Source organism: Castor canadensis, chromosome 3 (genome assembly GCF_047511655.1).
Source record: "Castor canadensis chromosome 3, mCasCan1.hap1v2, whole genome shotgun sequence".
NCBI classification, from domain to species: domain Eukaryota; kingdom Metazoa; phylum Chordata; class Mammalia; order Rodentia; family Castoridae; genus Castor; species Castor canadensis.
In genome coordinates this window covers 198,686,981-198,709,822 of record NC_133388.1, presented here as the reverse complement: position 1 = coordinate 198,709,822, position 22,842 = coordinate 198,686,981, and the positions used below count along the sequence as shown (strand labels likewise).

General features: G+C 59.4%; 3 protein-coding genes across 14 annotated transcripts; 2 read left to right on the top strand and 1 right to left on the bottom strand.

Moving 5' to 3' along the window:
• The first annotated feature begins 417 nt into the window (after window positions 1–417).
• Window positions 418–4,097, top strand: Naprt (nicotinate phosphoribosyltransferase). Of its 4 annotated transcripts, none has more exons than XM_074069367.1 (13): window positions 418–1,069; window positions 1,291–1,418; window positions 1,503–1,585; window positions 1,725–1,855; window positions 1,953–2,068; window positions 2,303–2,499; window positions 2,576–2,716; window positions 3,005–3,089; window positions 3,179–3,259; window positions 3,355–3,457; window positions 3,543–3,658; window positions 3,784–3,891; window positions 3,986–4,097. In XM_074069367.1, the coding sequence occupies exons 1-13, from the start codon at window positions 844–846 to the stop codon at window positions 4,046–4,048; spliced, it is 1,578 nt and encodes a 525-aa protein (XP_073925468.1). In that variant the 5' UTR covers window positions 418–843; the 3' UTR covers window positions 4,049–4,097. The 4 variants fall into 4 exon arrangements, 3 of the variants coding, with proteins under 3 accessions (XP_073925468.1, XP_020025951.1, XP_073925469.1); XR_012446467.1 differs by having other exon boundaries at window positions 419–1,069; window positions 3,543–3,692; XM_020170362.2 differs by having other exon boundaries at window positions 425–1,069; window positions 3,543–3,697.
• A 1,615-nt stretch (window positions 4,098–5,712) lies between these two features.
• Window positions 5,713–20,712, top strand: Mroh6 (maestro heat like repeat family member 6). Of its 6 annotated transcripts, XM_020170415.2 has the most exons (16): window positions 5,713–6,047; window positions 6,268–6,420; window positions 6,596–6,750; window positions 7,380–7,497; window positions 7,705–7,889; window positions 7,970–8,107; window positions 8,267–8,381; window positions 8,459–8,602; window positions 8,675–8,848; window positions 9,110–9,277; window positions 9,530–9,649; window positions 9,905–10,007; window positions 10,122–10,187; window positions 10,317–13,833; window positions 14,173–17,125; window positions 17,237–20,712. In XM_020170415.2, the coding sequence occupies exons 1-14, from the start codon at window positions 5,754–5,756 to the stop codon at window positions 10,544–10,546; spliced, it is 2,163 nt and encodes a 720-aa protein (XP_020026004.2). In that variant the 5' UTR covers window positions 5,713–5,753; the 3' UTR covers window positions 10,547–13,833; window positions 14,173–17,125; window positions 17,237–20,712. The 6 variants fall into 6 exon arrangements, with proteins under 6 accessions (XP_020026004.2, XP_073925456.1, XP_073925454.1 ...); XM_074069355.1 differs by having other exon boundaries at window positions 7,380–7,889; XM_074069353.1 differs by having other exon boundaries at window positions 9,530–10,187.
• Gsdmd (gasdermin D) lies at window positions 14,816–19,088 on the bottom strand. 4 transcript variants are annotated; one of them, XM_074069357.1, is made up of 12 exons: window positions 18,955–19,080; window positions 18,182–18,227; window positions 17,879–18,099; window positions 17,483–17,675; window positions 16,816–16,978; window positions 16,484–16,586; window positions 16,210–16,263; window positions 15,840–15,920; window positions 15,551–15,723; window positions 15,332–15,476; window positions 15,179–15,252; window positions 14,816–15,049 (listed from the first exon to the last, which is right to left on the bottom strand). In XM_074069357.1, the coding sequence occupies exons 3-12, from the start codon at window positions 18,093–18,095 to the stop codon at window positions 14,816–14,818; spliced, it is 1,437 nt and encodes a 478-aa protein (XP_073925458.1). In that variant the 5' UTR covers window positions 18,096–18,099; window positions 18,182–18,227; window positions 18,955–19,080. The 4 variants fall into 4 exon arrangements, with proteins under 4 accessions (XP_073925458.1, XP_073925459.1, XP_020025987.2 ...); XM_074069358.1 differs by lacking the exon at window positions 18,955–19,080 and adding an exon at window positions 18,792–18,893; XM_020170398.2 differs by lacking the exon at window positions 18,182–18,227 and having other exon boundaries at window positions 18,955–19,088.
• Window positions 20,713–22,842: the final 2,130 nt, after the last annotated feature.

Sequence of the window (22,842 nt, the reverse complement as noted above, 5' to 3'; positions counted from 1 at the left end):
CCCTCCATAGGAGTGGAGGCCTGGGCCCAGTCCTGTTCTCATTACGTTCTGAGATGGCCAGAATATGAAATTGTGCCATATCCTGCCTGCAGGCTCCCAACAGCCCCTCTGTTCAGTGCTTGTGCCATTGGTGGTTCCTCTCCTAGACTTCAGGCCTGAAGCTGGTGAAACTTGATAGCTGGGTGAAAGGGTGTTGGGTGTGGTCACTTCCTGTCAGAACCGATGTCCTCAGAGTCCCTAACCTCAAGGAGACAAATGAGTTCCCTTCTCCAAAGAATTTAGACGGGCCTGGAGTGCAAGACGGTACAAAAGGCACCACCCTTAAAATACTGTGAAATAAAAACACATTTCCTTGTCAAATACTTTAAAAAAAAAACTACTTTAGGCACTGGCTAGGCCTGTGAAGCCATAAGGCAGCCATTTGGGTTGGGCAAACAGTCTCCTCCTCCAGGAGGCGTTCCTGAGGCACAGAGGTGAAGCCGGTCGTGGGCTGTTCGCATCCCGAGCTCCCCGAGTGCTGCCAGTTCTGCTACTCCCGGCCTGGGGCAGAGGCCATGGTGAAGTCTGGTCGGATCTGTCCACCCGTCCCACGCAAGTCCTGAGTTGCAGCTTTGTGCCCGGCCGTGAGGAGGAGTCGGGCTGCCGCGCGGACCGCCCGGGTGCTCTGAACGCGCCTATCTCACAGGCCAGCGTCGGGCAGGGTCGGGGGCCTGGAGGAGCTGGGCCGGCCGAGAGCGGACTCCGCCCTCCGCCCCTTTCTTGCCGGGAAACGGTCCCCGCCTCCTGGCGCTCTTTGGCGGGGCACGTCACCCGGAGCGGCGGGCGGGCGGCCACTGGAGCAGGATGGCGGCGGAGCGGGACGCGGAGGGGTTCACGGCGGCGAGGCCACTGCTCACCGATCTCTACCAGGCCACCATGGCGCTGGGCTACTGGCGCGCGGGCCGGGCGCGCGATGCCGCCGAGTTCGAGCTCTTCTTCCGTCGCTGCCCGTTCGGCGGTGGCTTCGCCCTGGCTGCGGGCCTGCGTGACTGCGTGCGCTTCCTGCGTGCCTTCCGCCTGCAGGACGCAGGTAGCCCCGCGGCCCGCACAGGACAGTCCCACTCCCCCGAGGACCTCCGTGCCCGACAAGGCCCTCCACGAACCCGTTAGGACTCCCGACCCTGTGTGGCCCCCAAGACAATCCCACTCCCGCCAAAGGCCCTGTCCCCAGCGTGCCCCCACCACCCGAGGAGACTGCCACGAGACCGCCGCCACTCGTCCCAACCACGAGTGTATCTATATCGTCCCCAGACGTGCAGTTCCTGGCCTCGGTGCTGCCCCCAGACACGGACCCCGCGTTCTTCGAGCACCTTAGGGCCCTTGACTGCTCCGGGGTGACCGTGCGGGCCCTGCCCGAGGGCTCCCTCGCCTTCCCGGGCGTGAGTGCAGGGCGAGCGGGCCGGCCGCGGGGCGGGGGGGGGCGGCGCGAGTGCTGGCCGCGCAGCTGACCGCGCTCCCTGCAGGTGCCGCTGCTGCAGGTGTCCGGGCCGCTCCTGCTGGTGCAGCTGCTGGAGACACCCCTGCTCTGCCTGGTCAGCTATGCAAGGTGGGGCCAGAGGCGCAGGGGGCTGTGGGGAGCAGGGACTAGGGGCCTCCCACCGTGGAGGACCTGGAGGAGGGGCTGAGTGCGGAGTAGATGGAGCGCCACTCACTTGGGTGGCTTCACAACCCTAACTCCCCAACAGCCTTGTCGCCACCAACGCAGCTCGGCTTCGACTGATTGCAGGACCCGATAAGCGACTGCTGGAGATGGGCCTGCGGCGGGCTCAGGGCCCCGATGGGGGCCTCACGGCCTCCACCTACAGCTACCTGGGCGGTGAGGACCTACCCGGAGGCAAGGGCTGGAGAAGGGAGCAGGCCCTCCACCAAGTGCCCCGCCACAGTCTCCCATGTCTTCCTGACTTCTCCCCCAGGGTTTGACAGCAGCAGCAACACACTTGCAGGGCAGCTGCGGGGTGTGCCCGTGGCAGGGACCCTGGCCCACTCCTTCGTCACTTCGTTTTTGGGCAGTGAGGTGCCCCCTGATCCGGTCAGTACCTCTTCTCAACCCTGCGCTATTACAGATGGCAGACCCCAAGACCAATTCTTGCCCAGGCAGGGGTGGGCCAGACACAGCCACGCATCTTGACAGATGTTGCCCTGAGCAGGAAGCCCAGGACTGGCCCAGAAATCTATGTATATAATTGATGTTACCTTTGCCCTCAGCCACTCCCAGGCCTCACACTGAACTCTAGGTCCACCTTTCACTGAACCTGCCCCACAGATGTTGGCTCCAGCTGCTGGTGAGGGCCCTAGAGTGGACCTGACGGTCAGCGTAAAGTTGTGGTTGGAGCGTGTGTGTGCCCACCTGGGACTGGAGGTTCAAGAGCCACACCCTGGGGAGCGGGCAGCTTTTGTGGCCTACGCTCTGGCCTTTCCCCAGGCCTTTCAGGGGCTGCTGGACTCTTACAGTGTGCGGAGGTGAGCTATAGACATTCCCCCAGAAGTGGGCTTGGCAGAGCAGCTGCACTCTCTCACCCTTTGTCTGGGCCTGCAGGAGTGGTCTCCCCAACTTCCTGGCTGTAGCCCTGGCACTGGGGGAGCTGGGCTACAGGGCAGTGGGCGTGAGGCTGGACAGTGGTGACCTACTTCAACAGTCTAAGGAGATCCGTGGGGTCTTTAGGACCACTGCTGCCCAGTGAGTTCCCCTCAGAGGGTGTGCCTGCCCTGTGGGAAGCAAATAGATGGGGTGGGAGCAGAGAGGGAAGGTATGCCTCCCCCACAGTGACGGCCTCAGGTCTGGTTTCAGGAGCAACAAAGTCCTGGAAGGGAGCAAGGAGGGGTGGCCACCAGGGGCTCCTTAGAAAAGTGTGAGAGTGGGCTGGGCTGATTGGGGGAGGGAGGGAAGGTGGGAGAGAAGAAGGGAGGAGGCCAGGGTGAAACAGGAACGTCTTAGGGAGCTGCACCCTATCTCTCTTGCATGCAGGTTCCAGGTGCCCTGGCTGGAGTCGCTCTCCATAGCAGTCAGCAACAACATTGATGAGGAGGAGCTGGCCCGACTGGCTCAGGAGGTGGGGTGGAGGAGGGGGTAGTGGATGATCTGGGGCCCTGGGACCCTGCAGGTCCTGCTGGGACTCAGGGCCACATCCTCTCCCCCCAGGGCAGTGAGGTGAACCTCATTGGTATTGGCACCAGCTTGGTCACCTGTCCTCAACAGCCTTCCCTGGGTTGTGTCTACAAGGTGAGGATAGCATCTGGGCCCAGGTGGGACAGGTCTGGAAGATCATGGGTGGTGGGGGACAGGGGTCCAGCAATCCCAACACCCTCTCCCTGCAGCTGGTATCTGTGGGAGGCCAGCCTCGAATGAAGCTAACGGAGGACCCTGAAAAGCAAACACTGCCTGGGAGCAAGGCTGCCTTCCGACTCCTGGGCTCTGATGGTGAGCCCCTCCTGCTCCTCTGTTGTCCTCCTTTAAGGCTCCACTCCCCAGCCTCTGCCATTATTCTTGCTCCCTACCTACACAGGATCTCTGCTATTGGACCTGCTGCAGTTGGCAGAAGAACCCCCGCCCCAGGCTGGGCAAGAACTGAGGGTTTGGCCTCGGGGGGCCCAGGAGCCCTGCACTGTGAAGCCAGCTCAGGTGGAGCCACTGCTGCGACTCTGGCTGCAAGAGGGTCAGGTGATAGCCCCCAGTCTGCACCTGCAGCCCCGGCTGAGACCTGACCTGGAGTCAGCCTTTTGACCTTCCCTTCTCTTCCCCTGCAGCTTTGTGAGCAGCTCCCATCCCTGGCAGAATGCAGAGCCTTTGTCCAGCGGTCCCTGAGCTGCCTCAGTCCTGCACACAGGCGGCTGCAGAGCCCTGAACTGTACCAGGTAGTTGGAGGGCCTGCAGGGGGGCTGGCCTGGCCTGTGTGCCCTCTGCCCCCCCCCCCAGCTGCTCATTGGCTCCCTTCTCTCCTCCCTGCAGGTCGCACTGTCTGAGAAGCTTCAGGCCCTGGTGGACAGTTTAAGTGCTGGAGGGTCCCCATGAGAATCACAGACCGGGGACTGCCTGGAAAAAACATGAGTCATTCACTGCCCTCACTTGTCATGTGTCATTTGTTCACCCAACCCTGCTGCTCACTTGGGCTCTTGGGACCTCTGGGGCTGGAGCTAAGAATGTGGAGAGGCAGCCAAGCCCTAGGGACCAGATCTGAGGCTGTTGCAACAGGGCCACAGGGAGAGGAAGAGCCTGTGTCCACCTCAAAGTTGAGGGAGTTACCGTAGAAGGCTTCCCCTGCTAGAGGCAGGCAGGGGAGAGGCCCTAAGGGTTTTGATGGGGTATCAGAGAGAGTCCAAACATGGATCCGGGCTTCCACACTTGGTGAGGACACTGTGTCCAGGATCACGGTCAGTGGGACATCTCAAGCCTTCCAAACTACACAGAGCCCAGGAGTCCCCTGCCATTACTGCTGCCAGCTTTGTATGACCCTAGCATCTGTAACAAGTCAGCCAGGCCCTGGCCTTGGGGGCCTCAGTTGCTGAACCAGCAGCCAGCTAAGGGGGATGAAGGCTGATGAAGCTGAGGTTCAGTGGGGCCTGGTCCCCACCTTTGTGCAGAAAGCTAGTGACCTTGGGTTCCAGAGGAACTGCTCAGGAGGGAAGTTCTAGGCTTGGCAGGAGGTGGAGTAGGGGACTGGGTCTCTGTCTAGGTAGCATGAAGAACACAGGCCATTGAGGCGGGCAGAGTGGCTTAAGTGGTAGAGTGCACAGCAAGCTGAGGCCCTGTGTTCAAGCCAAAAAAAGAAAGAAAAGAACACAGGCCATCAGGGTGTAGGGGATGCCTCCCATCTGTGGTGTTCCCAGGAGTATTTCCGCCTGCCCAGGTATCCCACCAGACCAGCTCATCCAGCTCCCCTGGCTTAGGGCTGGGCAGCACCTCCAGTGTGACTGGGTGAGGGTGGAGGGTAGGGATTTAGGGTAAAGGCTTGGCCAGACCAGCCCTGGGGAGAGGAACCTGAAGAGAGATACAGACTCAAACACATACTGGGTAGCACACACAGTGCCCAGGCCTCAAGGGGCAGATGGTCTCAGCTGTGGGGGTGAGGGTGGATGATTACGCACCTGAGAACTGGCCACGCCCCAGAAGGACCCACCCCGACAACGGTGGGCATCGGTAAGAGCATCTGTTAAAGCAGTTGGGAGGCAGCAGCTGCCCTCGCCTGGTTTGCTCCACACCTACAATGCCTCAAGCTCAGAGTGACGGCACCCTGTCATGCCCTTCCCGTCTTGGGGATGCCTGGCTGGGCTGCAATGCAGGGAAGCCAGCCCAGCCCCTGACCCTGCTGGGATCTACTCAGGCCGGTCCACAATGGCCCTGGAACACGCCCCTCCACCCCACCCAGTGCAAGAGGAGCTGGGTGTTCAGGTTAAGTTCTCTTCTCCCCTCCTTCCAGATCTGCCCTGGTGGGTAGAGCCAGAGCACAGATACCTAGGCTTCAGCCTGGCCACTCAGTTCTAGCAGCCTGGGCAAAAGGACCCTTCACAAGCCCTTGCCCCAACACCTCCACATTTTCCCAGCCACCCCTGGCGCATGCTCACACATGCATATGCTAACGCACCTACACACGCACGCATCCATGCCACGCCTGTCCATGGGCCCGCCCGCCCGTAGGCCTGCCTGGGGCCTGCTTCTAGGTCAGACCTGGACACAACTTCCTGACAGGCGCAGTGACAGGTGCTGCTGGTGGGGCACCATGGCTGGAGGTGTATGGGCCCGGGGCAGGGGCCAGGGGGCCCCGGTGGGGGCCATATCTCTGGCAGCTTTAGCTGAAGGGATCCAGGCCAGCCAGGGGCAGCCCCTAGAGCCCCCTTCCACAGGCCCCCAGCCAGAGCTCTGGGAGCTTGGACCTGAGACCCAGCCTCATGCCCAGGCACCCAGCACTGCCTCTGAAACTGAGCCTGGAAATGGGGCGGCTGCCCCCACAGCTGGCAGTGAGCCCTGCTCCCCACACAGTGCCCAGAAGCCAGTCTCTGAGGGACCCTACCAGGTGAGTGTTGAGGGATGGGGACGGGTTGCTCATGTGAACAGTAGATGGATGAGGGTTGCTGGAGCTGGCGAAAGTGCTGGGGGCGGTAGAAGTGGGCTGAGAGCAATACAGGGTTAATAGGGTTCTGTAGCAAGCTGAGACAGGTGGGGACACTGGGAAACTGAGGAGGAGAACTGGGGGAGACTTGAGGACTTCATACACCCCACCCACTCTGCCCTAGGCCCCCCAAGGTTCCTGGGAGGAGGGAGCCCTCGCTGACCTCGCCCTGTACACTGCTGCCTGCCTGGAGGATGCTGGCTTTGCAGGAACCCAGGCAACAGCGCTCACCCTGTCCTCAGCCCTGGAGGCCCGGGGGGAGCGGCTGGAGGACCAGGTCAGCACCCCATCCATCACCTCTATCCTGCCAGAATCCTGAGGGTCGCTTTCCAAAGTTGGGGTCAGAGAGTGCAGCCTTTAAGCTGCTTCTGCCATGTGGGTTTGGAGTACTGGAGAGAGGGTCACCTAGAGGGTTAAAGGGGCCTGACCACTGACGTCTGCTCCACCCCCAGGTGCATGCCCTGGTGCGCGGGCTGCTGGCCCAGGTGCCGAGCCTGGCAGAGGGGAGGCCCCGGCGGGCGGCCCTGCGGGTGCTGAGTGCGCTGGCCCTGGAGCACGCGCGGGACGTGGTGTGTGCGCTGTTGCCGCGCTCGCTGCCTCCAGACCGGTAACCCGCCCAGCCCGCGGCCCCACGCTGCTTCCTTCCCCCTTCCCGCTTGGCTGCGGAGTCTGGCTCCTAGACCAGAGGGATGTTAAGGCGTCCGAGGCTGGGAATCCCCTCCCCTGGACTGCTGCGCCCCTTCCATGCTCTCTTTAGTTCAGCAAACTCCCCCACCCTTCCTGCTTCGGGGTCCCAGATCCTAGGGTCCTGCCTTGTGGCCGACTGCTTTGTCCAGGGGTCGCTCTTGGAGACCAGCCTGGGAGGGAAGAGCGAATAGGATGGCTGTGGCGCCCCAACGGACCCCTCTGGCTCTTGACTCAATTCACGTCTGAAGTTTTATTCTCCACGTGTTTGTTTAATGCCAGCTCTGTTTCACTGTCGCTGACCCAACAGAGCGCTGAGCGGGTCCTAACGCGGCAGCTGATTTCGCGGACCAGCTCAGTTGTCTGCACAGCTACTGCTTATTTTCTCTGGGATTTGGGAGTTGGGGGAGGGCAGGAGAAGATTTACTTCCCCCTCCCTCTGAAGTCTTAATGGTGGTGGTCTCCACTCCCACCTGAGGCCTCCTGGCAGCAACTCACCACCCGACCCTGCAAGAGACCCTTGTCTCACACCGGTTACTCTGTGCCCCAAAGGGCGGCGGCCGAGCTGTGGCGCAGCCTGAGCCGGAACCAGCGCGTAAATGGGCAGGTGCTGGTGCAGCTGCTGTGGGCGCTGAAGGGCGCGGCAGGGACAAAACTCGAGGCGCTGGCGGTAAGTGGCTCCAGCCAGCATCGCCAGGGGACGCGGCGCGGTCACCCCGGCGGGACTACAGGGTCGCGCCTGAGTCTAGCGAGTGCAGAATGCCCTGCACCGAGTCAGAGGCTTTGTTACGGGCCTGTCTGCGGTGCGCTCGCCCCTCTTGAGTTTGAGGCGGTCTTTGGCACAGCTGAGAGCCTGAGTGAACCGCTTGCTGTGCAGGCCACACGCGCTCTTGGGGAGATGTTGTCGGTGTCAGGCTGCGTGGGAGCCACGCGAGGCTTCTACTCGCACCTGCTGCTAGCACTGGTCACGCAGCTGCACCAACTGGCTCGCGGCGTCCGCTCCCCGGACAGCCCTAAAGTTTGGTCCCCTTTCCGCCGAGGACCACCGCACAGCCATGCCAGGTGAAAAGAAACACTTGGTAAGTGGGGTGGGCCAGGGCTTCCTCGGCCCTGAGTCTGCTCACCTGATGTCCCCACCTCAGCTGCACCGTGGAGGCCTTGAAAGCCCTGCTCACCGGGGATGGCGGCCGCATGGTGGTCACGTGCATGGAGCAGGCAGGAGGCTGGAGGAGACTGGTAGGAGCCCACACCCACCTGGAGGGCGTTCTGCTGCTGGCCAGGTGAGGAGCCCCCACCCCCGCAGCGCAACAGGAGGAGGCTCGTTGCTGGCCAGGTGCGAGGCATAGGGGAGCGGAGTAAAGGCAAGGCAGGTAGGGTGGGGACTTCCTAGAAGATGAGGCTGCCAAATGGAGAGAGAGTTCCCATTTGCTCCACCCTAGCGCCATGGTGGCCCACGCTGATCACCACCTTCGAGGCCTCTTCGCAGACTTGCTTCCCCGGCTGCGCAGTGCTGACGACTCGCAGCGCCTCACGGCCATGGCCTTCTTTACCGGGGTGAGCCCATTTCGCAGAAACGGTGGTGAGGGGTCTGCCCGGGGGCGGAGAGCGCGCTGACTGTGTTCTCTGTGTAGCTGTTGCAGAGTCGGCCTACCTCACGTCTGCTGCGGGAGGAGGTCATCCTGGAGCGACTTCGCACCTGGCAGGGCGACCCCGAGCCCACCGTGCGCTGGTTAGGCCTGCTTGGCCTTGGCCACCTTGCGCTGAATCGCGGGAAGGTGTGGAGCAGTAGGGGCCAGGTGGAGGCGCGGGGTCGGCAAGGGGCAGGCCACTAGTCCCTGTCTCCGCAGGTCCGGCACGTGAATACGCTGCTGCCCGCCCTCTTGGGCGCTCTGGGTGAGGGCGATGCGCGGCTGGTGGGCGCGGCGCTGGGAGCGCTGCGGACGTTACTGCTGCAGCCGCGCGCGCCGCTGCGGCGCCTGAGCTCTGAGCTGAGGCCGCGTCTCCCGCCACTGCTGGACGACGTGAGCAACACCCCACCCCGGCCTTTATCGTGCTGCCCCCTCCAGGCATGGTCGGGCCGGGCGCCCAGGCCCCTCCCCCCAAGACCTCCCCCTCCCCCAAGACCTCCCCTTCCAGGCTCTCCCCAGGATCCCAGCTCAGCTCTGGGCCTCTGACACCCTCCCAAGACCATCTTCCTCTTTGCTCCGCCCTGGCCGCCCTCCTGTCCTTGCACCTTTTTTTTTTTACTTCTCCGCACACCCTGACTGCTCCCTCCCACGCAGGCCCGTGATTCGGTCCGCGCCTCGGCGGTCGGCCTGCTTGGAACGCTGGTGCGGCGCGGCCGGGGCGGGCTCCGGATGGGACTCCGCGGACCGCTGCGGAAGCTGGTGCTGCAGAGTCTCGTACCGCTGCTGTTGCGCCTACATGACCCCAGCCCAGACACTGCTGAGGTCAGCGCCATGGGATCCTCCCACTCCTGTCCCATCCAACACTCCCCACTTCCACCCTGCTGCCCCTTGGAAGGTTACAGGTCAAGGTCTTCCACAAGGACCTCATGGGAAGGGAAGTTCCTGTTCTCCCCTTGGACTGCTGTACTTAAGCCCCCTGCCCTGTGTTCTTCCAACCCTTCTCCCTGCGACCCTTTCTGCCCCGCCACTTTTCACTTCGTGGACCTATAACCCTGCTCCCCTCCCCCATTCCAGAGCTCAGAATGGACCCTGGCTCGCTGTGACCAGGCCCTTCGCTGGGGCCTACTGGAGGAGATGGTCACTGTGGCCCACTATGACAGTCCTGAAGCTCTAAGCCGAGTCTGCCACCGCCTGGTCAGTAGAAGCAGCATGGTGATGGTGAGGGGGTATGGTCTGCTGACCACTTGTTCCAGGGCCATTCCCCACAAAATAGTCTCCACCCCAGCAGAACCTGACCATCTTGCTCCCTGTCTAGCAGGTCTACTGCCTCAAGTCATGCTGTCCTGCCCTGGGGCTCCTCAAGGGACCCCAGCTCTTGGGTTCGCCTCTGTAGCCTCCTTTCCACTAAGTTTGGCTCTTCTGTGTTGCCATGACACTTTCTGTTCCCAGGTTCAGCGATACCCGAGCTACGTGCCCCATTTCCTGAGCCAGACCCAGGGCTACCTGCGGAGTCCGCAGGACCGCCTGCGCCGGGCGGCCACCGTGCTCATAGGTGAGGCAGTCCTGGGGTCATATGGTCTTTCCCATTCAGGGCTGCTCTGGCAACTGGACCAGCTCCTCCCTGCCGGTGCCCGGGACCAGAGCTCACCGGTTTGCTTTGGCCCAGGCTTCCTGGTCTATCATGCCAGCCCCAGTGGAGTCAACCAGGATCTGCTGGACTCTCTGTTTCAGGGTGAGGACCCAACTTGGCCGAGCGTGGGGCCCTGGAAAGGTGGGGGGGTGCCGGGGCGCAGTGAACGACCACGCCTGGGGGAGGTTCGGGACGCCCCTCCTGTCCATCCTGAGCCGCCCCTCCACGCAGACCTAGGGCAGCTGCAGAGCGACCCTCAGTCGGCAGTGTCAGCGGCGGCGCAGGTATCCGCCCAGCAGGTGGCGCTGCTGGCCCGAGCACGGAGTAGACCCCGCGGCCCTGGCCTCCTACGCCTGGCCCGCCGCCGCTCCGCTCCAGCCCGGCCTTCGCCGCTCTATGCGGACAGCCCTTTCCAGCGCCGGAGTGCTGCAGGCCGCTGGGGCTGCCCCACACCCCACTGAGCCTGGCCCTGTGACCAGCTTCGGGTGGAGCCTTCCAGCACCCCACCCATGCTGCTGCCAGCCCCCAGAGCCGCAGATCTACAGAAGAGGCCCCACTTGAGGGGCACCCTGGGCCTGTTGCTGGACATCAGGGCCCCTTGGCCTGGGACCCCTCTCCACGGGCCCACCACGTGACAGACATGTGATGGAGAGGATCAGCATCATTTTACCTCGAGTCCCCTTTCTTGAATTGCTGAGTCCATCTGTCCTCTACCAGATCTATTCTCACTGTCCCCCTGGAGCTGTGCCTTGGACCCCAGCTTGGACCTGGCACCTGGCCTGGACAGCATCTGCCTCCCCTCACCAGTGGGGACATGGTAAAGCTGGTGCTACTACAGGCTGCCCTGACCCCTCCTGGGCCTCGTCTGCCTGGTCTCAGTTTTTCCTCCTGTCAAGTCCTTCCTGACTGTACCAGCAGTTGTCACCCCTGTTCCTCCTCCTGTCCTCTGTTCCTTACAGCAGTCCTGGTTTATGACCTTTCTGCTTAAAACACATTGACCTGCCCTCCTGTCCACAACTGCTGTCCCCCCTCCTCTGGCTACCTCCCTCCTGACCCCTGCTCATCATGTCAGACCCTGCCTAACCATGGTCTTCTCTAGACGGTATTCCTGAAATCCCTTCCTGGTGGACAGCCCGGACTGGGATTGTCCCTGTGGGTTGAGGTGTGGGCAGTAGGCACTCCACCCCCTTCCGGATTGTGAGCACCCTTACAGGGCTGGACAGGGATGGTACCTGGACAGACAGGAAGTGGCCCCTCTGGGCTGCCAAAACTGTGACTTCATCCCTCCAGGTCATTGCCTGGATGGGTTCCTTCACTTTGAATGCCTGCTTTGAAATGTCTTCTTGCCCTTCAAGGGCTCCTCACACCCCCAGGGTGTGCATAGCCTCATGAAGGGTGGAGGCTGTTCCCCCCCACGGGGGCGGGGGGAGGGTGTCCTTGGGGACAGGCAGGGGGTATTGCCCACCCCTGTTTCCCCAGCACCCACATGGAAAGTGTTCAAAATAAACATGCCAAGTGTGGCTCGCAGAGGTTAGGCATCTGTCTGAGGATATGGGGTAATAGGTAAGGCAGGGCACAACCAGGGCTAATAGTCAGTTTGGAGGCAGGGCTCAAGGTTAGCAAGCTCAGAGTGCAGACTGTGGCTAGGTTCTGGCTGGGCTCATCGGGGCAGAGGAGAAGCTGTGCTGTAGTCCAGTTCTGAATGGATGGGGTCAGAACTCCATTAGGACTGGCATTAGTAGTTCTTTATAGGTGGTTCTCAGGGTAGGTTAGGGTCAGGCCAAGGGAATGCGTCTTCCTGAAGTCAAGGTCAAGGATAGTACATTACTTTGGATTTTCCAGAGGCCAAAATGGGCTTCAGCATATAAGAAATGCTTCAAGGGCTGGAAGCATGGACCAAGTGGTTCAAACGCCAGCACTACCAAAATAACGTCGGCTTCAGCCTCCCTATGTCATGAGTGTCAGGCCAACCTTTACTGCATAGCAAGATCCTGCCTCAAAAAAAAAAAAAAAAAACTGAGTTGGGGATGTGGCTAAAGTGGTAAAGCACCTGCCTAGCAAGCATGAGGGTGAGGCCCTGAGTTCAAACCCCAATACTGCCCCCAAAAAAACCCCAAAAAAGTGTCAAGCAAAATGCCAGAGAGGCCAGGAGTCCATGAGATGGGAGGAAGGGAGAGGAGGATGGTAAAGCAGGTGGGTGTCCACGCTGCCTTCATGCTGCCCCTTAGCAGTCCCAAGCTGGTCACCTGTCCTGGAGTCACTCACATGCAGAGATGGGTGTCAGAATACAGTCCAATGGATCTCCTCAGTAGCATTCCCTTGAGAGAAGCAGGCTTGGTCTCTCCACCCTCCTTGCAACCGGGGAGTCGGACTGCAGGGGTGAGCATCAACCCCAGAGCCAACTCGGCCATCCAGTGGGCAGAGTCCACTCTCAGAGAGAGGTTAGGGCGGGGAAGCAGCTTGGTGAATAGGCAGCACCCCACCATCCCACCCCCACAGTGCTGGGGAGAGCCTGTACACCATTCTTTTGCAGGCTGCTTGGTGCTGGGCCACCTCTGGCCCTATGCACCTGCTTCTCTGGACATGAGTCCACCCTGCTTGTGTTGGTCCTGTCCAGGGACTGGCAGCCATTCTGGACTCTCTGCCAGAGTGTGGGATCCCTGTAAAGTGTGCATGGCCTCCGGGAGTGTGACTCTGTACCAGGACTCCTCTGCTGGAATTTCAGGGAAGCTCTGTGGACTGGCCCCTCTGCAGAGAAGCCAAGGCTGCAGACTCCAGGGCCATTGGCCTCCCCCTGCAGAAAGCCCGGCTGTGGTAAACCTGCCAGCTGGTGGCTCAGCACCCTGATACATGTGCTCCCTCTTCATATAGGCCCTGCTGTGGGACTGGGCTGGTTTTTGTCCGGTTTCAAATACTCTCACATGGGCCTGTCCCTGGAGACTTTACTGGTGGTCCCAGATCTTAGGGACAACAGTTGGATCCTTCAAATGGGACTTGGTGGTGTGAGAATCAACTAAAGTCAGGTCTCTTCTGTCAAAGGAGTTAATGTCTAACTATAACTGTAGATGCCAGCTGACCTCCCTGACTTGCTGCCTACGTGCTTTGTGAAACATGGCTTGATCTTGGAAAGTTCTTGCGATCAAAGAGCTGTTTATCACCAGATGTCCTAATCTCAAACTTCTTTCTTACACTCTTAAAGTTCCATTCCTTTGAGTATGTCTACTTCTCTAAGGGAAAATGTCAGCTGCCCCCCAACCCATCTGCAGGGAACCTTGAGAAATCACTCTTCTCACTGAGCTGTAAGCCATGAGTAATCGCTCACTCATTGAATTGTAAAACGTTACTGAACTAGAAAACCTCGCCCTTATCCCAAACAACAGCCAGCTGCAGAGCGCTGTGAGCTCAGGTTAGGACCAATCCTCATGAGGGACATAACCCGGGTGGGTTCTGCCTATCAGACTCTGTCTGTGGCTGCACCTGCTACAGAAGTAAAACTTTTCTTTTTGCCTTGCTGAGCAACTCCCAGGTGTTTCTTTGATCACCGTTTGGGAAAGGCACTTCTACCAGTGGGGCTGGCAGGACCTGCCGATAGCCTGGCCTCAAGGGTCTCGGGGCCTCAGAAGCAGTGCTGTGGTGCCTGCTTGTTGAGTGCTTTCTAGGGCCGGGTTTTGCTCTCAAGTCACCGGTTTTGAGGGAGCACTGTCAGCCTGAGAGGTCTGGAGCTGCTTCTCTACATGGAGGCTGATGTGTAAGTTTCTGTTACCTGGGTCTGAGATGTTTGGGGTCACTCTGCTTTCTATTTCAATATTAATTTCAGTGTTGGGTTTTCTTGGGGGGTTAATGCCCCAGTCACAGCAGAACATACTGCCCCTCTGTGCCAAATCCTGCATGGTGCATGTCGGTGATGTGTTGGGACAGCAGGAGGCACCATGGCTTCCTCACCTCCCACCTAGCAGAGTAAGGTTGGGCTTTGCTGTGCGGACGGGCAAGGGCAAGTAAAGACAGGCTTCTCTTGGTGTAGCTTCTCCAAGCTTCCGGGGGCAACCATAACACTCTGACCACATCAGTTATTCAAATCTCTCCTTAGACATGGGGCCCACGGACTGCTGAGCTGTTGTGAGGAATGGACCGCCCTGTGCTCTGAGACCTGTTGAATTCCCAAGGCTGCCACGTGTAGTCCTGTGGCCACCAAATCTCAAGACTCCTACCTCTGGGGCCCAGGCATTTGCAGGACAGATCACTGCTTGCTTCTGTAGGGACTTCCATATGGCCCTGGGAGTTCTGGGTCTGTTGACCACACTTGCACTGTGGCCAAAGTTGGGCCTGCTATCTCAGCTGTGTGCCCAAGTTCCCTGCAGCAAAGCCGTCTTCTATGTCTTAGGTTCAGGCTTATTTTCCCTAAACTGCTCTGCCCGTCTTTCCCAGACAAGCACGCAGCAGGCTCCCCTCAGCCTCACAGAGTCGGGCAGGAGTGGGATGACGGGAAGGTGACTAATCTTGGCTCCCGTGTCTCTCCTGATCCTATGTGGGGACAGTTCCTACTATCCGGGGACCCCTCGAAAACTCAGTCACTGTTTTTTCTTTTGTGCATCACATTTATTGTGTTTCCTTAACTCCTGAGCTTTGCAGTGAACTGGCCCTGTGGTTGAGTTGGGCTCCTGGCCTTCCTAGGGCTGCCAGTGGGTGGGCATGCCCTCTGCCCTGACTGGAGAGCTGCCAGGCATGCAGGATTACTGACCTAGTCCTGATAGCAGTGCCAGCGAGGCATAGAGTGCGCACGTGGGGCCCTGTGCCTCCGACTCCCAGCACACCTGGGGTGCGTCCGTCTGCAGGCCCAAGCCACATTCCTCTAGCAGGGCCCAGACTGGTGCATCCTCACCCCAGCCACTCCCGAGAAGCCCAGGGGGCAGGGTCACAACACTAGGCTCCTGCCATGGGGTGCTGTGCTCCACGAGGTGCTCCACCTGCCAGGACAGGATGGGAGATTGCAACCAGGGACTTACAAGCCTGAGCCCCAGGGTACCTGCCCATACCAGCCTTCCCAGATGCACCAGGGCCCCATGCATTCCGTCGCTCACACCGTGCCCTCTCACCAGCTTGAGCTGCCCAGACAGGGTCCCTGTCTCCAGCACCTTCGCCAGCAGCCGGTGCTGGGTTTCATTCAGCGCTGTGGAGAGACCTGGGCTGAGAGGAGGTTCCCACCAGGGAACCTGGTCCTTTCCCTCCTGTCCCCAGGGGATACTCACCAGTCAGTGCCCCCACCAGGTAGAAGACAGGAGTGGCAAGTTCCTGCACCAGCTCCCTAGAGGGGAGCACCAGACACTCAAGGATGGCACCTGCTGGACCGTCCAGAGGCTCCACCCGCTCGTCACAGCAGAAGCTCTGCTCCAGCTGGGGTATGGATGGGACAGGTGAGCCTGAGCTGCTGGGGCAGGCCCTGTCCACCCCCCCTGCACACCACTTACCAAGGCCTCTAAGGTTTTCAGGGCCTCCTCATCCTGTAGGACCTTCCCCAGTTCCTCCAGGAGCTGCTGCCTCAGCTCCATCTCCATGTTCTCCAGTTTTGTGGAGCTGGCCTTCACCTCTGCCCTAAGACCTTGGAAGCCTTCAGTGACCACCTGGTCTTCAGAGGTCCCATCTATAGGGACAGAGGCCTGGTGCTCATGGATCTTGGAGAGCATTGGTCAGGAAGGGAACACCAGAGGGCAGAGGGAGAGCCCGCGGGGGTCCTAGGATGGTTAAGAGGCTACTGACCTGTCAGGAGACTGAGGCAGTCATAGAAGGATCTTTTCATAGAAGAGAAGCTGAAGCTGTGCTGTGTCTGTTTGCCTGCATCTGGGCAAGAGCACGGGGATGGGGGAGGGCAGGAGCTGGTCCCTGAGCCAGAGAGGACTGAGGTCTTCCCTGGGCTCTCCCAGCCCCTCTGCATCACTGGTAGCCCAGGGCAGGTGGGAAGCCACACAGGCTGGGCATAACTGACCGTCACCCCTTATGAGTGGGTGTGTAGGGGTGACCACTCCCTCAGGTGGCTGCCTGCCTTGTGCCCTGAACACAAGAAGGTCTCATCGACCAAAGGAATGTGCTTTTCCCATTTATAGTTGGACTAGAGGTCCACAGGCCTCACCTGTGGGAGGCGGTTGGAAGGTCCTCTGCTTCTCATCCGGGAAGAGGAGGATGTCTGGCAGCAGGTGGGAGCAGATAGGGAGAGACAGGTCACTGGGCTCCCCTCACCCTTGGGACTCCCACACACCAGAGCCTGGACTGCTCAACACTTGACCAGAGAGGTTGTGCAGTCAGATGCCTACAGCAGCCCCTAGCCAACTGATGGCTCTCTTCAGGCCTCCTGATTCTCTGCCACAAAGTCTGGGCCCCAGAGGCATCCCCAGCCCTCTGCTCACCCCAGTCAGAGTTAATGACCAGCTGGGCCACCCGGAACGCAAGTATGCTTTGGGCTGGGATGGTCACCGTCTTCTTCTGGCTCAGGTGGCCTTCGCTGTCAACCTGAGGGATGGATATGGGCTCAGGACTGGGCTCTGGCATAGGGCTGTGGTGTGTGGATGAGGGCTAGGTATGGTGACAGGCTTGCCACTGGCCGTGTAAGTTGCTTCCCAAGGAGTCTTAGTAGAGCCCAGCCCTGCTGCTGCCTGGGCTGCTGCCCCCTGCCCTCCCAGACCCCTGTCACTGCCATGTGCCCGTGTGGGGCCTGCAGGGACCCAAGGTAGCCACACACCTGCAAGCACATGTTCAGTGCAAACTGGCCTGAGCCGTCTTTCTTGCGGGTCTGGGTGAACTGCACCTTCTCCTGTGTCTGCAGCACCTCTGTCACCACGTACAAGTTGTTCCCACGGCTCCGCAGCTGCTCCAGGATCTTGGGCTCTGGCTTCCGCAGGCGCCTGTGGGAAAGATCGCTGGGGTGTGCCCACCACAGCGGCTGCCCTCCCTGCTGCCTCGCTGACTGGCAGGGAAGTGGCGAGGGCATCCAGGAGTCTGCGGGGCATCGGGCATTGGGACCTTCTCCGTGTGCTTCCAACAGTGTCTAGGTAGGTGTGGGGAGGAGCTCTACCAAGGAGTTGACACTGTGACCCCTGGGGAAGCCGTTCATTCTCTCTTCTCCACCCGTGCCCTGTGTTCACTCTACTCCCCTCTCACAGGCAGTCTGCAGCTCTGCCCGACTCCTAGGCCCTTGGACACTGCCTGGACACCATGGCAACCAGGCCCAGTGACCTGTTGAGCCTCAGTCCTATACAACCTTCTGTTGATCACAGTGCTCCCTGGCTGCTGGGATTTTCCTTTTCAGTGCTGGCACAACAGTGCCTTGGAACTCCCCTGCTGCCCAGGACCCCGTGGCCTTCCCAAGAGCATGGACACTCAGGGTCAGAGGCCCCTCTGGGACTCACCTTTCTTGATGCATGGCCTCCCAGGTGTTTGGATCCACACGCAGTGTGCGCACTTTCATTGAGGTGCTGGAGCTGCTGGACAATGTAGCCCCACCTGAGATCTTCCCTTGTCCTGGGGCTACCAGCTCCACGCTGCCCTGCTGCTGCCCATCCACGGTATCATGGAAGTGGAAAAGGCCACTGCGCTCCAAACCTGAAGCAAGATCAGACCTGAGACCCTGTCCTACCAGCTACTGACCTGTCCTGCCTCTAGGGCAGTGGGACCTTTGAAAAGGCCCTCGCTATGGAAGCAGGACCAGAGGCCCATGGTAGGTGAGCCTGGTAGGTGACAAGACTGGTCCCAGCCCACTCCCTTTTTCTATCTGGCCAGGTGGGGCCTCAACACAGGTAGGGTACCTGGTTCTGGGGCATCAGGCTCCAGGATGTCCTTGATTGACAGGTTGACACATGTATAAGGGGTTTTCCAGAACCAGGATTTTGAGGGCTTCCTGCTTAGCAGGTAGTAGGGCCGGAAGCTAGTAGAGTTCCCAAGGCTGTCCACTGGGATGAGCTCCCTGCTGTGGTCCAGCTCCCGGACCACCCTCCGGACCACACTCTCGAAGGCCGAAGACATGCTCCTGAGGACATTAGATGGCTGGGTTGATATTTGGATGCCTCCAACACTGGGGAACTTGGTCCCTCCAAAGTGGCCCTGCTTACCTAGTCCTGGGACATCCTGGCAGGCAGAAAGCTCCTGCCCTGATCACTGCCCAACACAGAAACAGTGTTCACTTTATCACCTCATCTGTCTCTCCCTGGGGCCATGAGCACTCCAGGCTGGGACAGGACTCAGCCCTCTGCAGGATTCAGGCCATACACACCATCTGTGGCCATTGGGACTGCCAGTATTGGGGGCAGCCCTTGGTCACTTGCCCAGGGCTACACTATTTTGTCAGCGCAACAAGGCATAAGGCTGAGGGTGCACAGACCTACGGCTATGCCTGTGCTCTCTGGCTCAGGAGGAAACAGAAGTCCCCACCCTCCCCCCACTTGGTACAAGTACAGGGCAAGACCAGCCAGTGTCCTCAGACTTCTGCTGCGTCCTCCAGAGCCTTCTTTGTGCCTGCAGCTCCGTCAGCCACCTGTCAAGGGCTGGGGCTTCAGGCATCAAAGGCCAGCAGAGGTCTCTGGCTACCTCCTCAGGACGGAGAGGACGTAGCCTTGCCCCTAAGAGGGCTTGATTCCTGAGCCTGCTACAGTTGGAGGGTGGACCAGGAAGACACCTGGGATCCAAGGGCCAGTATGGGGCCTGGGTGCCTGGAGAGCCCACCTCCAAATCAGCGCTGATCGGCAGCCTTTCCAGCGGCTGGGGCCTCCAGGTCACTTTCTGGGGCCTCCAGGAAGGGCCACGTCTCCCGCTCAGCGCGCGGGCTGCAGCGCCAGACCAGGCCAGCGGAGGCGCAGGCGTCTGCGGGGCGGCGGGGGCGGCTCACCGTGACCGTCGGCGGCGCCCGGGGGTCGGGACCCACCAAGAGACTCGAGGCCGCGCTGCGGGCGGGGGTCTCGCTCTGCTCCGCTCCGGAGCCGCAGAGCCGGGGTCCTGCGCGGGGTCCGGGTGCCGGGACCCAAAAGCGAAACCGCGGTCTGACGCAGCGGCGCGCCCAGGGCTCCCTCCCGGAACCGTCACGCAGCCGGCCCGACCCCACCTCCCAGCTTTAGGACCTCAGCCACACCCCATCCTGTTACCCCAAACTGCACAGCACCTTTTCTTTCTTAAAAAAAAAAAAAGGGGTCACGATAAAGGATCTGAATGGGCGTTTCTACAGAAGGGACAACAAAACGCAGAGATTGGTAACAAGCACAGGAAGGGAGGCTTAGCATCGGTAGTCATCAGGGAAGTGCAAGTGACACCCCCTGGGTGGCCGTCACACAAGGGATGGTAACTGTGGGGAAGAGTCCAGCCCAAGGTCCAACTTTGGCAGCAGAAAGTTCCTGCTTGGAAGCAGCCCTTAGCCCTCCAGGGAATTTGACTCTTGATCAGTGTATCCATACTCGAGAGCCTAAGGGATCCATCTGTCTGAACCTGAACTGCACGCTTGCACTTGTCTGCTAGTGAGATTCCGTAAACACACCGGATGAGGTTTACTGGAGCCGCTCTGTACGTTCTAGTGACTTCTCAGGGTCCTTGGCAGAGTGAAGTCATGGCCACACAACCTTGGAGATGCCATCTCCAAGGTGCCCACCACCTTGCACAGTGGGCAAAAGTTACCCTGACGTGGTAAACCAAGGCACTTATGTTTCTTCTCTCCCCTTCCCCGAGGGAAATCTTGAGTAACCTGAACCATCACGACAAATTCATTCTGTTTGCTGAGCGATGGTGCCATGTGCCAGTATCATTACAGCCAAATGAACTCAGTGCTGGTTCAGCTGGAGGCTTGCAAGAAAGGCTTAGCCCCTTCATGGGAGCTGTTACTCTCACAAGGCACTTGTAGATGTTCCTAGTTTCCAAGTCACTAATCGGAATTGGGGGGCGGGGGGTGGGGTGGTGGTGGTGGTGGTGGTGGTGGTGGTGAAATGTGCAGAAATTAACCTGCACCTGCTGCAATGGGAATTGGAAAGGGCAGAGATGCTTTGGTGTAAACTTGGCAGTTCTTCAAATGGATAGACACTGAGTTACCACGTGACCAGCAATTCTACTCTTAGGTACATACCCAAAAGAATCAAAAGCAAGAAGTCTCAGATATGTGTCCACCGATGTTTACAGCAGCATTATTTGTAGCAGTTAAATTTAGATGTAAGCCAGATGCCTATCAACCAATGCATGAACAAGAAAAGATGGTAAATTCACACAGTTAATTTTTTCAGCTCTGCAGCTAGAACCTAAGGCCTTTCACACGGGCAGCAAATGTTCTTCCACTGAGCTACATCTCCACCCTATCAGTGGGGTGTTATTGGGCAACGAAAGGAATGAGGCATTGATATATTGTAGAATGTGTATGAACCCAGAAAATACCATAGCGAGTGAAAGAACTCAGACACAAAAGACCACATGTCATCGTACAAGTCAATTTGTATGAAATGTCCAGAATAAGCAAATCAAAAGTTGCCAGGGTCTTAGGAAAAGGGGGAATAGGGATTGACTGCTAATGGTTATGAAGTTTCTTTTTGGGGTGATAAAAATGTTCTAAAATTGATTGTAGTGTGGTCACATATCTCTATGCTAAACCACGGAATTATACACTGTAAATGGATGGACTCTATGGTGTGTGAATTGCATCTCAGTTACGGTGCTTATTTTTAAAAATCTGGAGCTCAGAACAACACTCAAATTGGTCACAGGTTCCTCATTGCCCTAGTATCCTGGGTCACTGTGGGTGGATGTCAGGGGCCTTGAACCTACACCCTGCACACGGTTGTCCTTATACCCAGCTCTCCTGGGTCCTCTCTGAGGTTGTGGATTGGGGCCTTGTGAGTGCCCCTCTCCCAGGCCCCAGTCACAGCACAGACAGGATACAGTCAGGTCCCTTCAGTGCTGTCTTCCAGCTCTTTTCAGGCCAGGTGGACTTCATCCCAGGACATATTTCTGGGCAGAGCTGCCCTCTCTGCAGGACCCCAGCAAGCCAGAGGTCATTTGGGACTCATCTTAACTCCCAACCTGACCTGGCCTGAGACACCCTGAAGGCTCTTTATTCATTCGGCAAGTGAATATTAGCACCTGGTTCCAGGTGATTTCCAGCGGCCAGTCCTAGTGGTAAAAAACACAAGGTCTCCACCCTACACCACGGGAGATCTCTGGTGTGTGCCTTGGAATGTTGCCGCTGTGGACAACTGGACTCTCGGATTCGAGCAGAAGAGAAACATTAGCCTGTGTAGGTAGAGGCCCAGAACTGCTGTGTGCCCCAGACCCAGCTTCGGGGACAGAGGGCTCATGGGGCAGTGGGGAGGCACCCTCCCGGCTCTGGTCCAGCCCCTGGAACCCACTTGCTGGTCATGAGCTGGGTGTCCCTGCTGGTGGTAGCAAGAGGCTCCTACATGCTGAGTATGGCCAAGCGTGTGTGCATATTGTGTGTGTACGCTCACGCTACAGCATGTATTGGTACATGGGTGTGTGCACATGTGCTCACATGTGTTTCTATGTGGAGTTAGGTGTATGAGCCCATGTTCCTTTATGTGTGCATTTGTGTTTGTGTGTGTGCACATTTGTATGATGTTTGTGTGTTGGGGTGTGTGACTTGTACCAGGCCAGGGGTCATCCACTGCAGTAAGGCTGACTCCCTCTAGCATATTCCCTCCCCCAGCTCAGCCTGGCTCTCCACTCCCATGCAGTAGTGCCCCTGGCTAGCTCTGGCCAGCCTGCTATCTCTAACTCCTCTTGCTTCTTGTCGCCATCTCTCCAGCTGGCCAGCTTTAGTCCAAGGGCAGGGGGCAGTGGCTCCAAGCGCAGGTGACCCTCATTGTGGGTTTCCAACAGGATGCGATGAGCTCAACTGCCTTTTGGGGAGGGGGTGGAGAGCCCTGTGGGGCTCTGAGGCAGCTGTGCCACACACGTGCCATTCACCGCAAGAGGAGCTGCACAGCAGTCCCTGCAACCCAAGAGGCAGTGGCTTGGGGTGGCCATGGCTTCTGGCTGGATGAGGCATTGCTGGGGCAAGTCTTTGTTCACATGTTCAGTTCTTTAGTAATAACCCCAAACAGGAAGTGCTGGACTTGTTGCTTCCTGACCCCTGGCTGTCAGCCTGAGAGGGCAGGGAGTGAGGAACGGCAGAAGGAAGGGGGCAGGCCCTGCACCCCATCCTCTCACTGGCCCCCATGCGCAGGCTGGGCGTCCCAGTTCTTCTTGAGGGGTAGGGACTCTGAGGAGTACCCCCCCACAGATGCTTGTGTGATCCTCCTGTGCAAGTTACGGAGGTGGGTGCGGCCGCCTTGTGCAAAGTCTGGCCAGGCCCTCGGGGTCCAGACCCAGAGAAGACACCACGTCCTCGCGGTTGAGCTGTGACCGGGGACTGGGAGCCTGGGGCGCTTCGGGCGGCGCGGGGGCGGGGCCAGCGCAGTGGGGCGGGGCTGGGGCTGAGGCTGAGGCAGAGGAAGCTCACTGCGCAGCCGCGGGCCTGGTGGGCTGGCTGCAAGCCAAGCACGGCTGGACGCGCAGTGACCGCCGCCCGCGGCGGCAGAATGGGGACGGGCCGTGAGGGGGAGGGGCAGAGGAGAGCGAGTGCCACCAGGACCGTCGGACTCGGCCAGATAGACAAGTCCAGCTTCGGGAGCGATCACAGCCGGGCGTGGGGCCTCAAGGTCACGGGGGGGGGGGCGCGTCAGTTAGTCCCCAGGTCCCTCTTCACTGAAGAGGTGCTTCTTGTGACCTTAGGAGGCAGGGCTGGACA

Bases quoted from the DNA above. Each gene is read 5' to 3' on its own strand.
- Naprt (XM_020170362.2), top strand. From the start codon at position 844: ATGGCGGCGGAGCGGGACGCGGAGGGGTTCACGGCGGCGAGGCCACTG. The intron at 3,260-3,354 runs GTGAGGATAGCA...CTCTCCCTGCAG, and splicing joins CCCTGGGTTGTGTCTACAAG to CTGGTATCTGTGGGAGGCCA. The intron at 3,698-3,783 runs GTGATAGCCCCC...CTTCCCCTGCAG, and splicing joins TCTGGCTGCAAGAGGGTCAG to CTTTGTGAGCAGCTCCCATC.
- Mroh6 (XM_074069351.1), top strand. From the start codon at position 5,754: ATGGCTGGAGGTGTATGGGCCCGGGGCAGGGGCCAGGGGGCCCCGGTG. The intron at 8,603-8,674 runs GTGTGGAGCAGT...CTGTCTCCGCAG, and splicing joins TTGCGCTGAATCGCGGGAAG to GTCCGGCACGTGAATACGCT. The intron at 8,849-9,109 runs GTGAGCAACACC...CCTCCCACGCAG, and splicing joins TCCCGCCACTGCTGGACGAC to GCCCGTGATTCGGTCCGCGC.
- Gsdmd (XM_020170398.2), bottom strand. From the start codon at position 18,095: ATGTCTTCGGCCTTCGAGAGTGTGGTCCGGAGGGTGGTCCGGGAGCTG. The intron at 17,676-17,878 runs GTACCCTACCTG...ATCTTGCTTCAG, and splicing joins GCCTGATGCCCCAGAACCAG to GTTTGGAGCGCAGTGGCCTT. The intron at 16,264-16,483 runs GTGAGCAGAGGG...ACCTGCTGCCAG, and splicing joins GGTCATTAACTCTGACTGGG to ACATCCTCCTCTTCCCGGAT.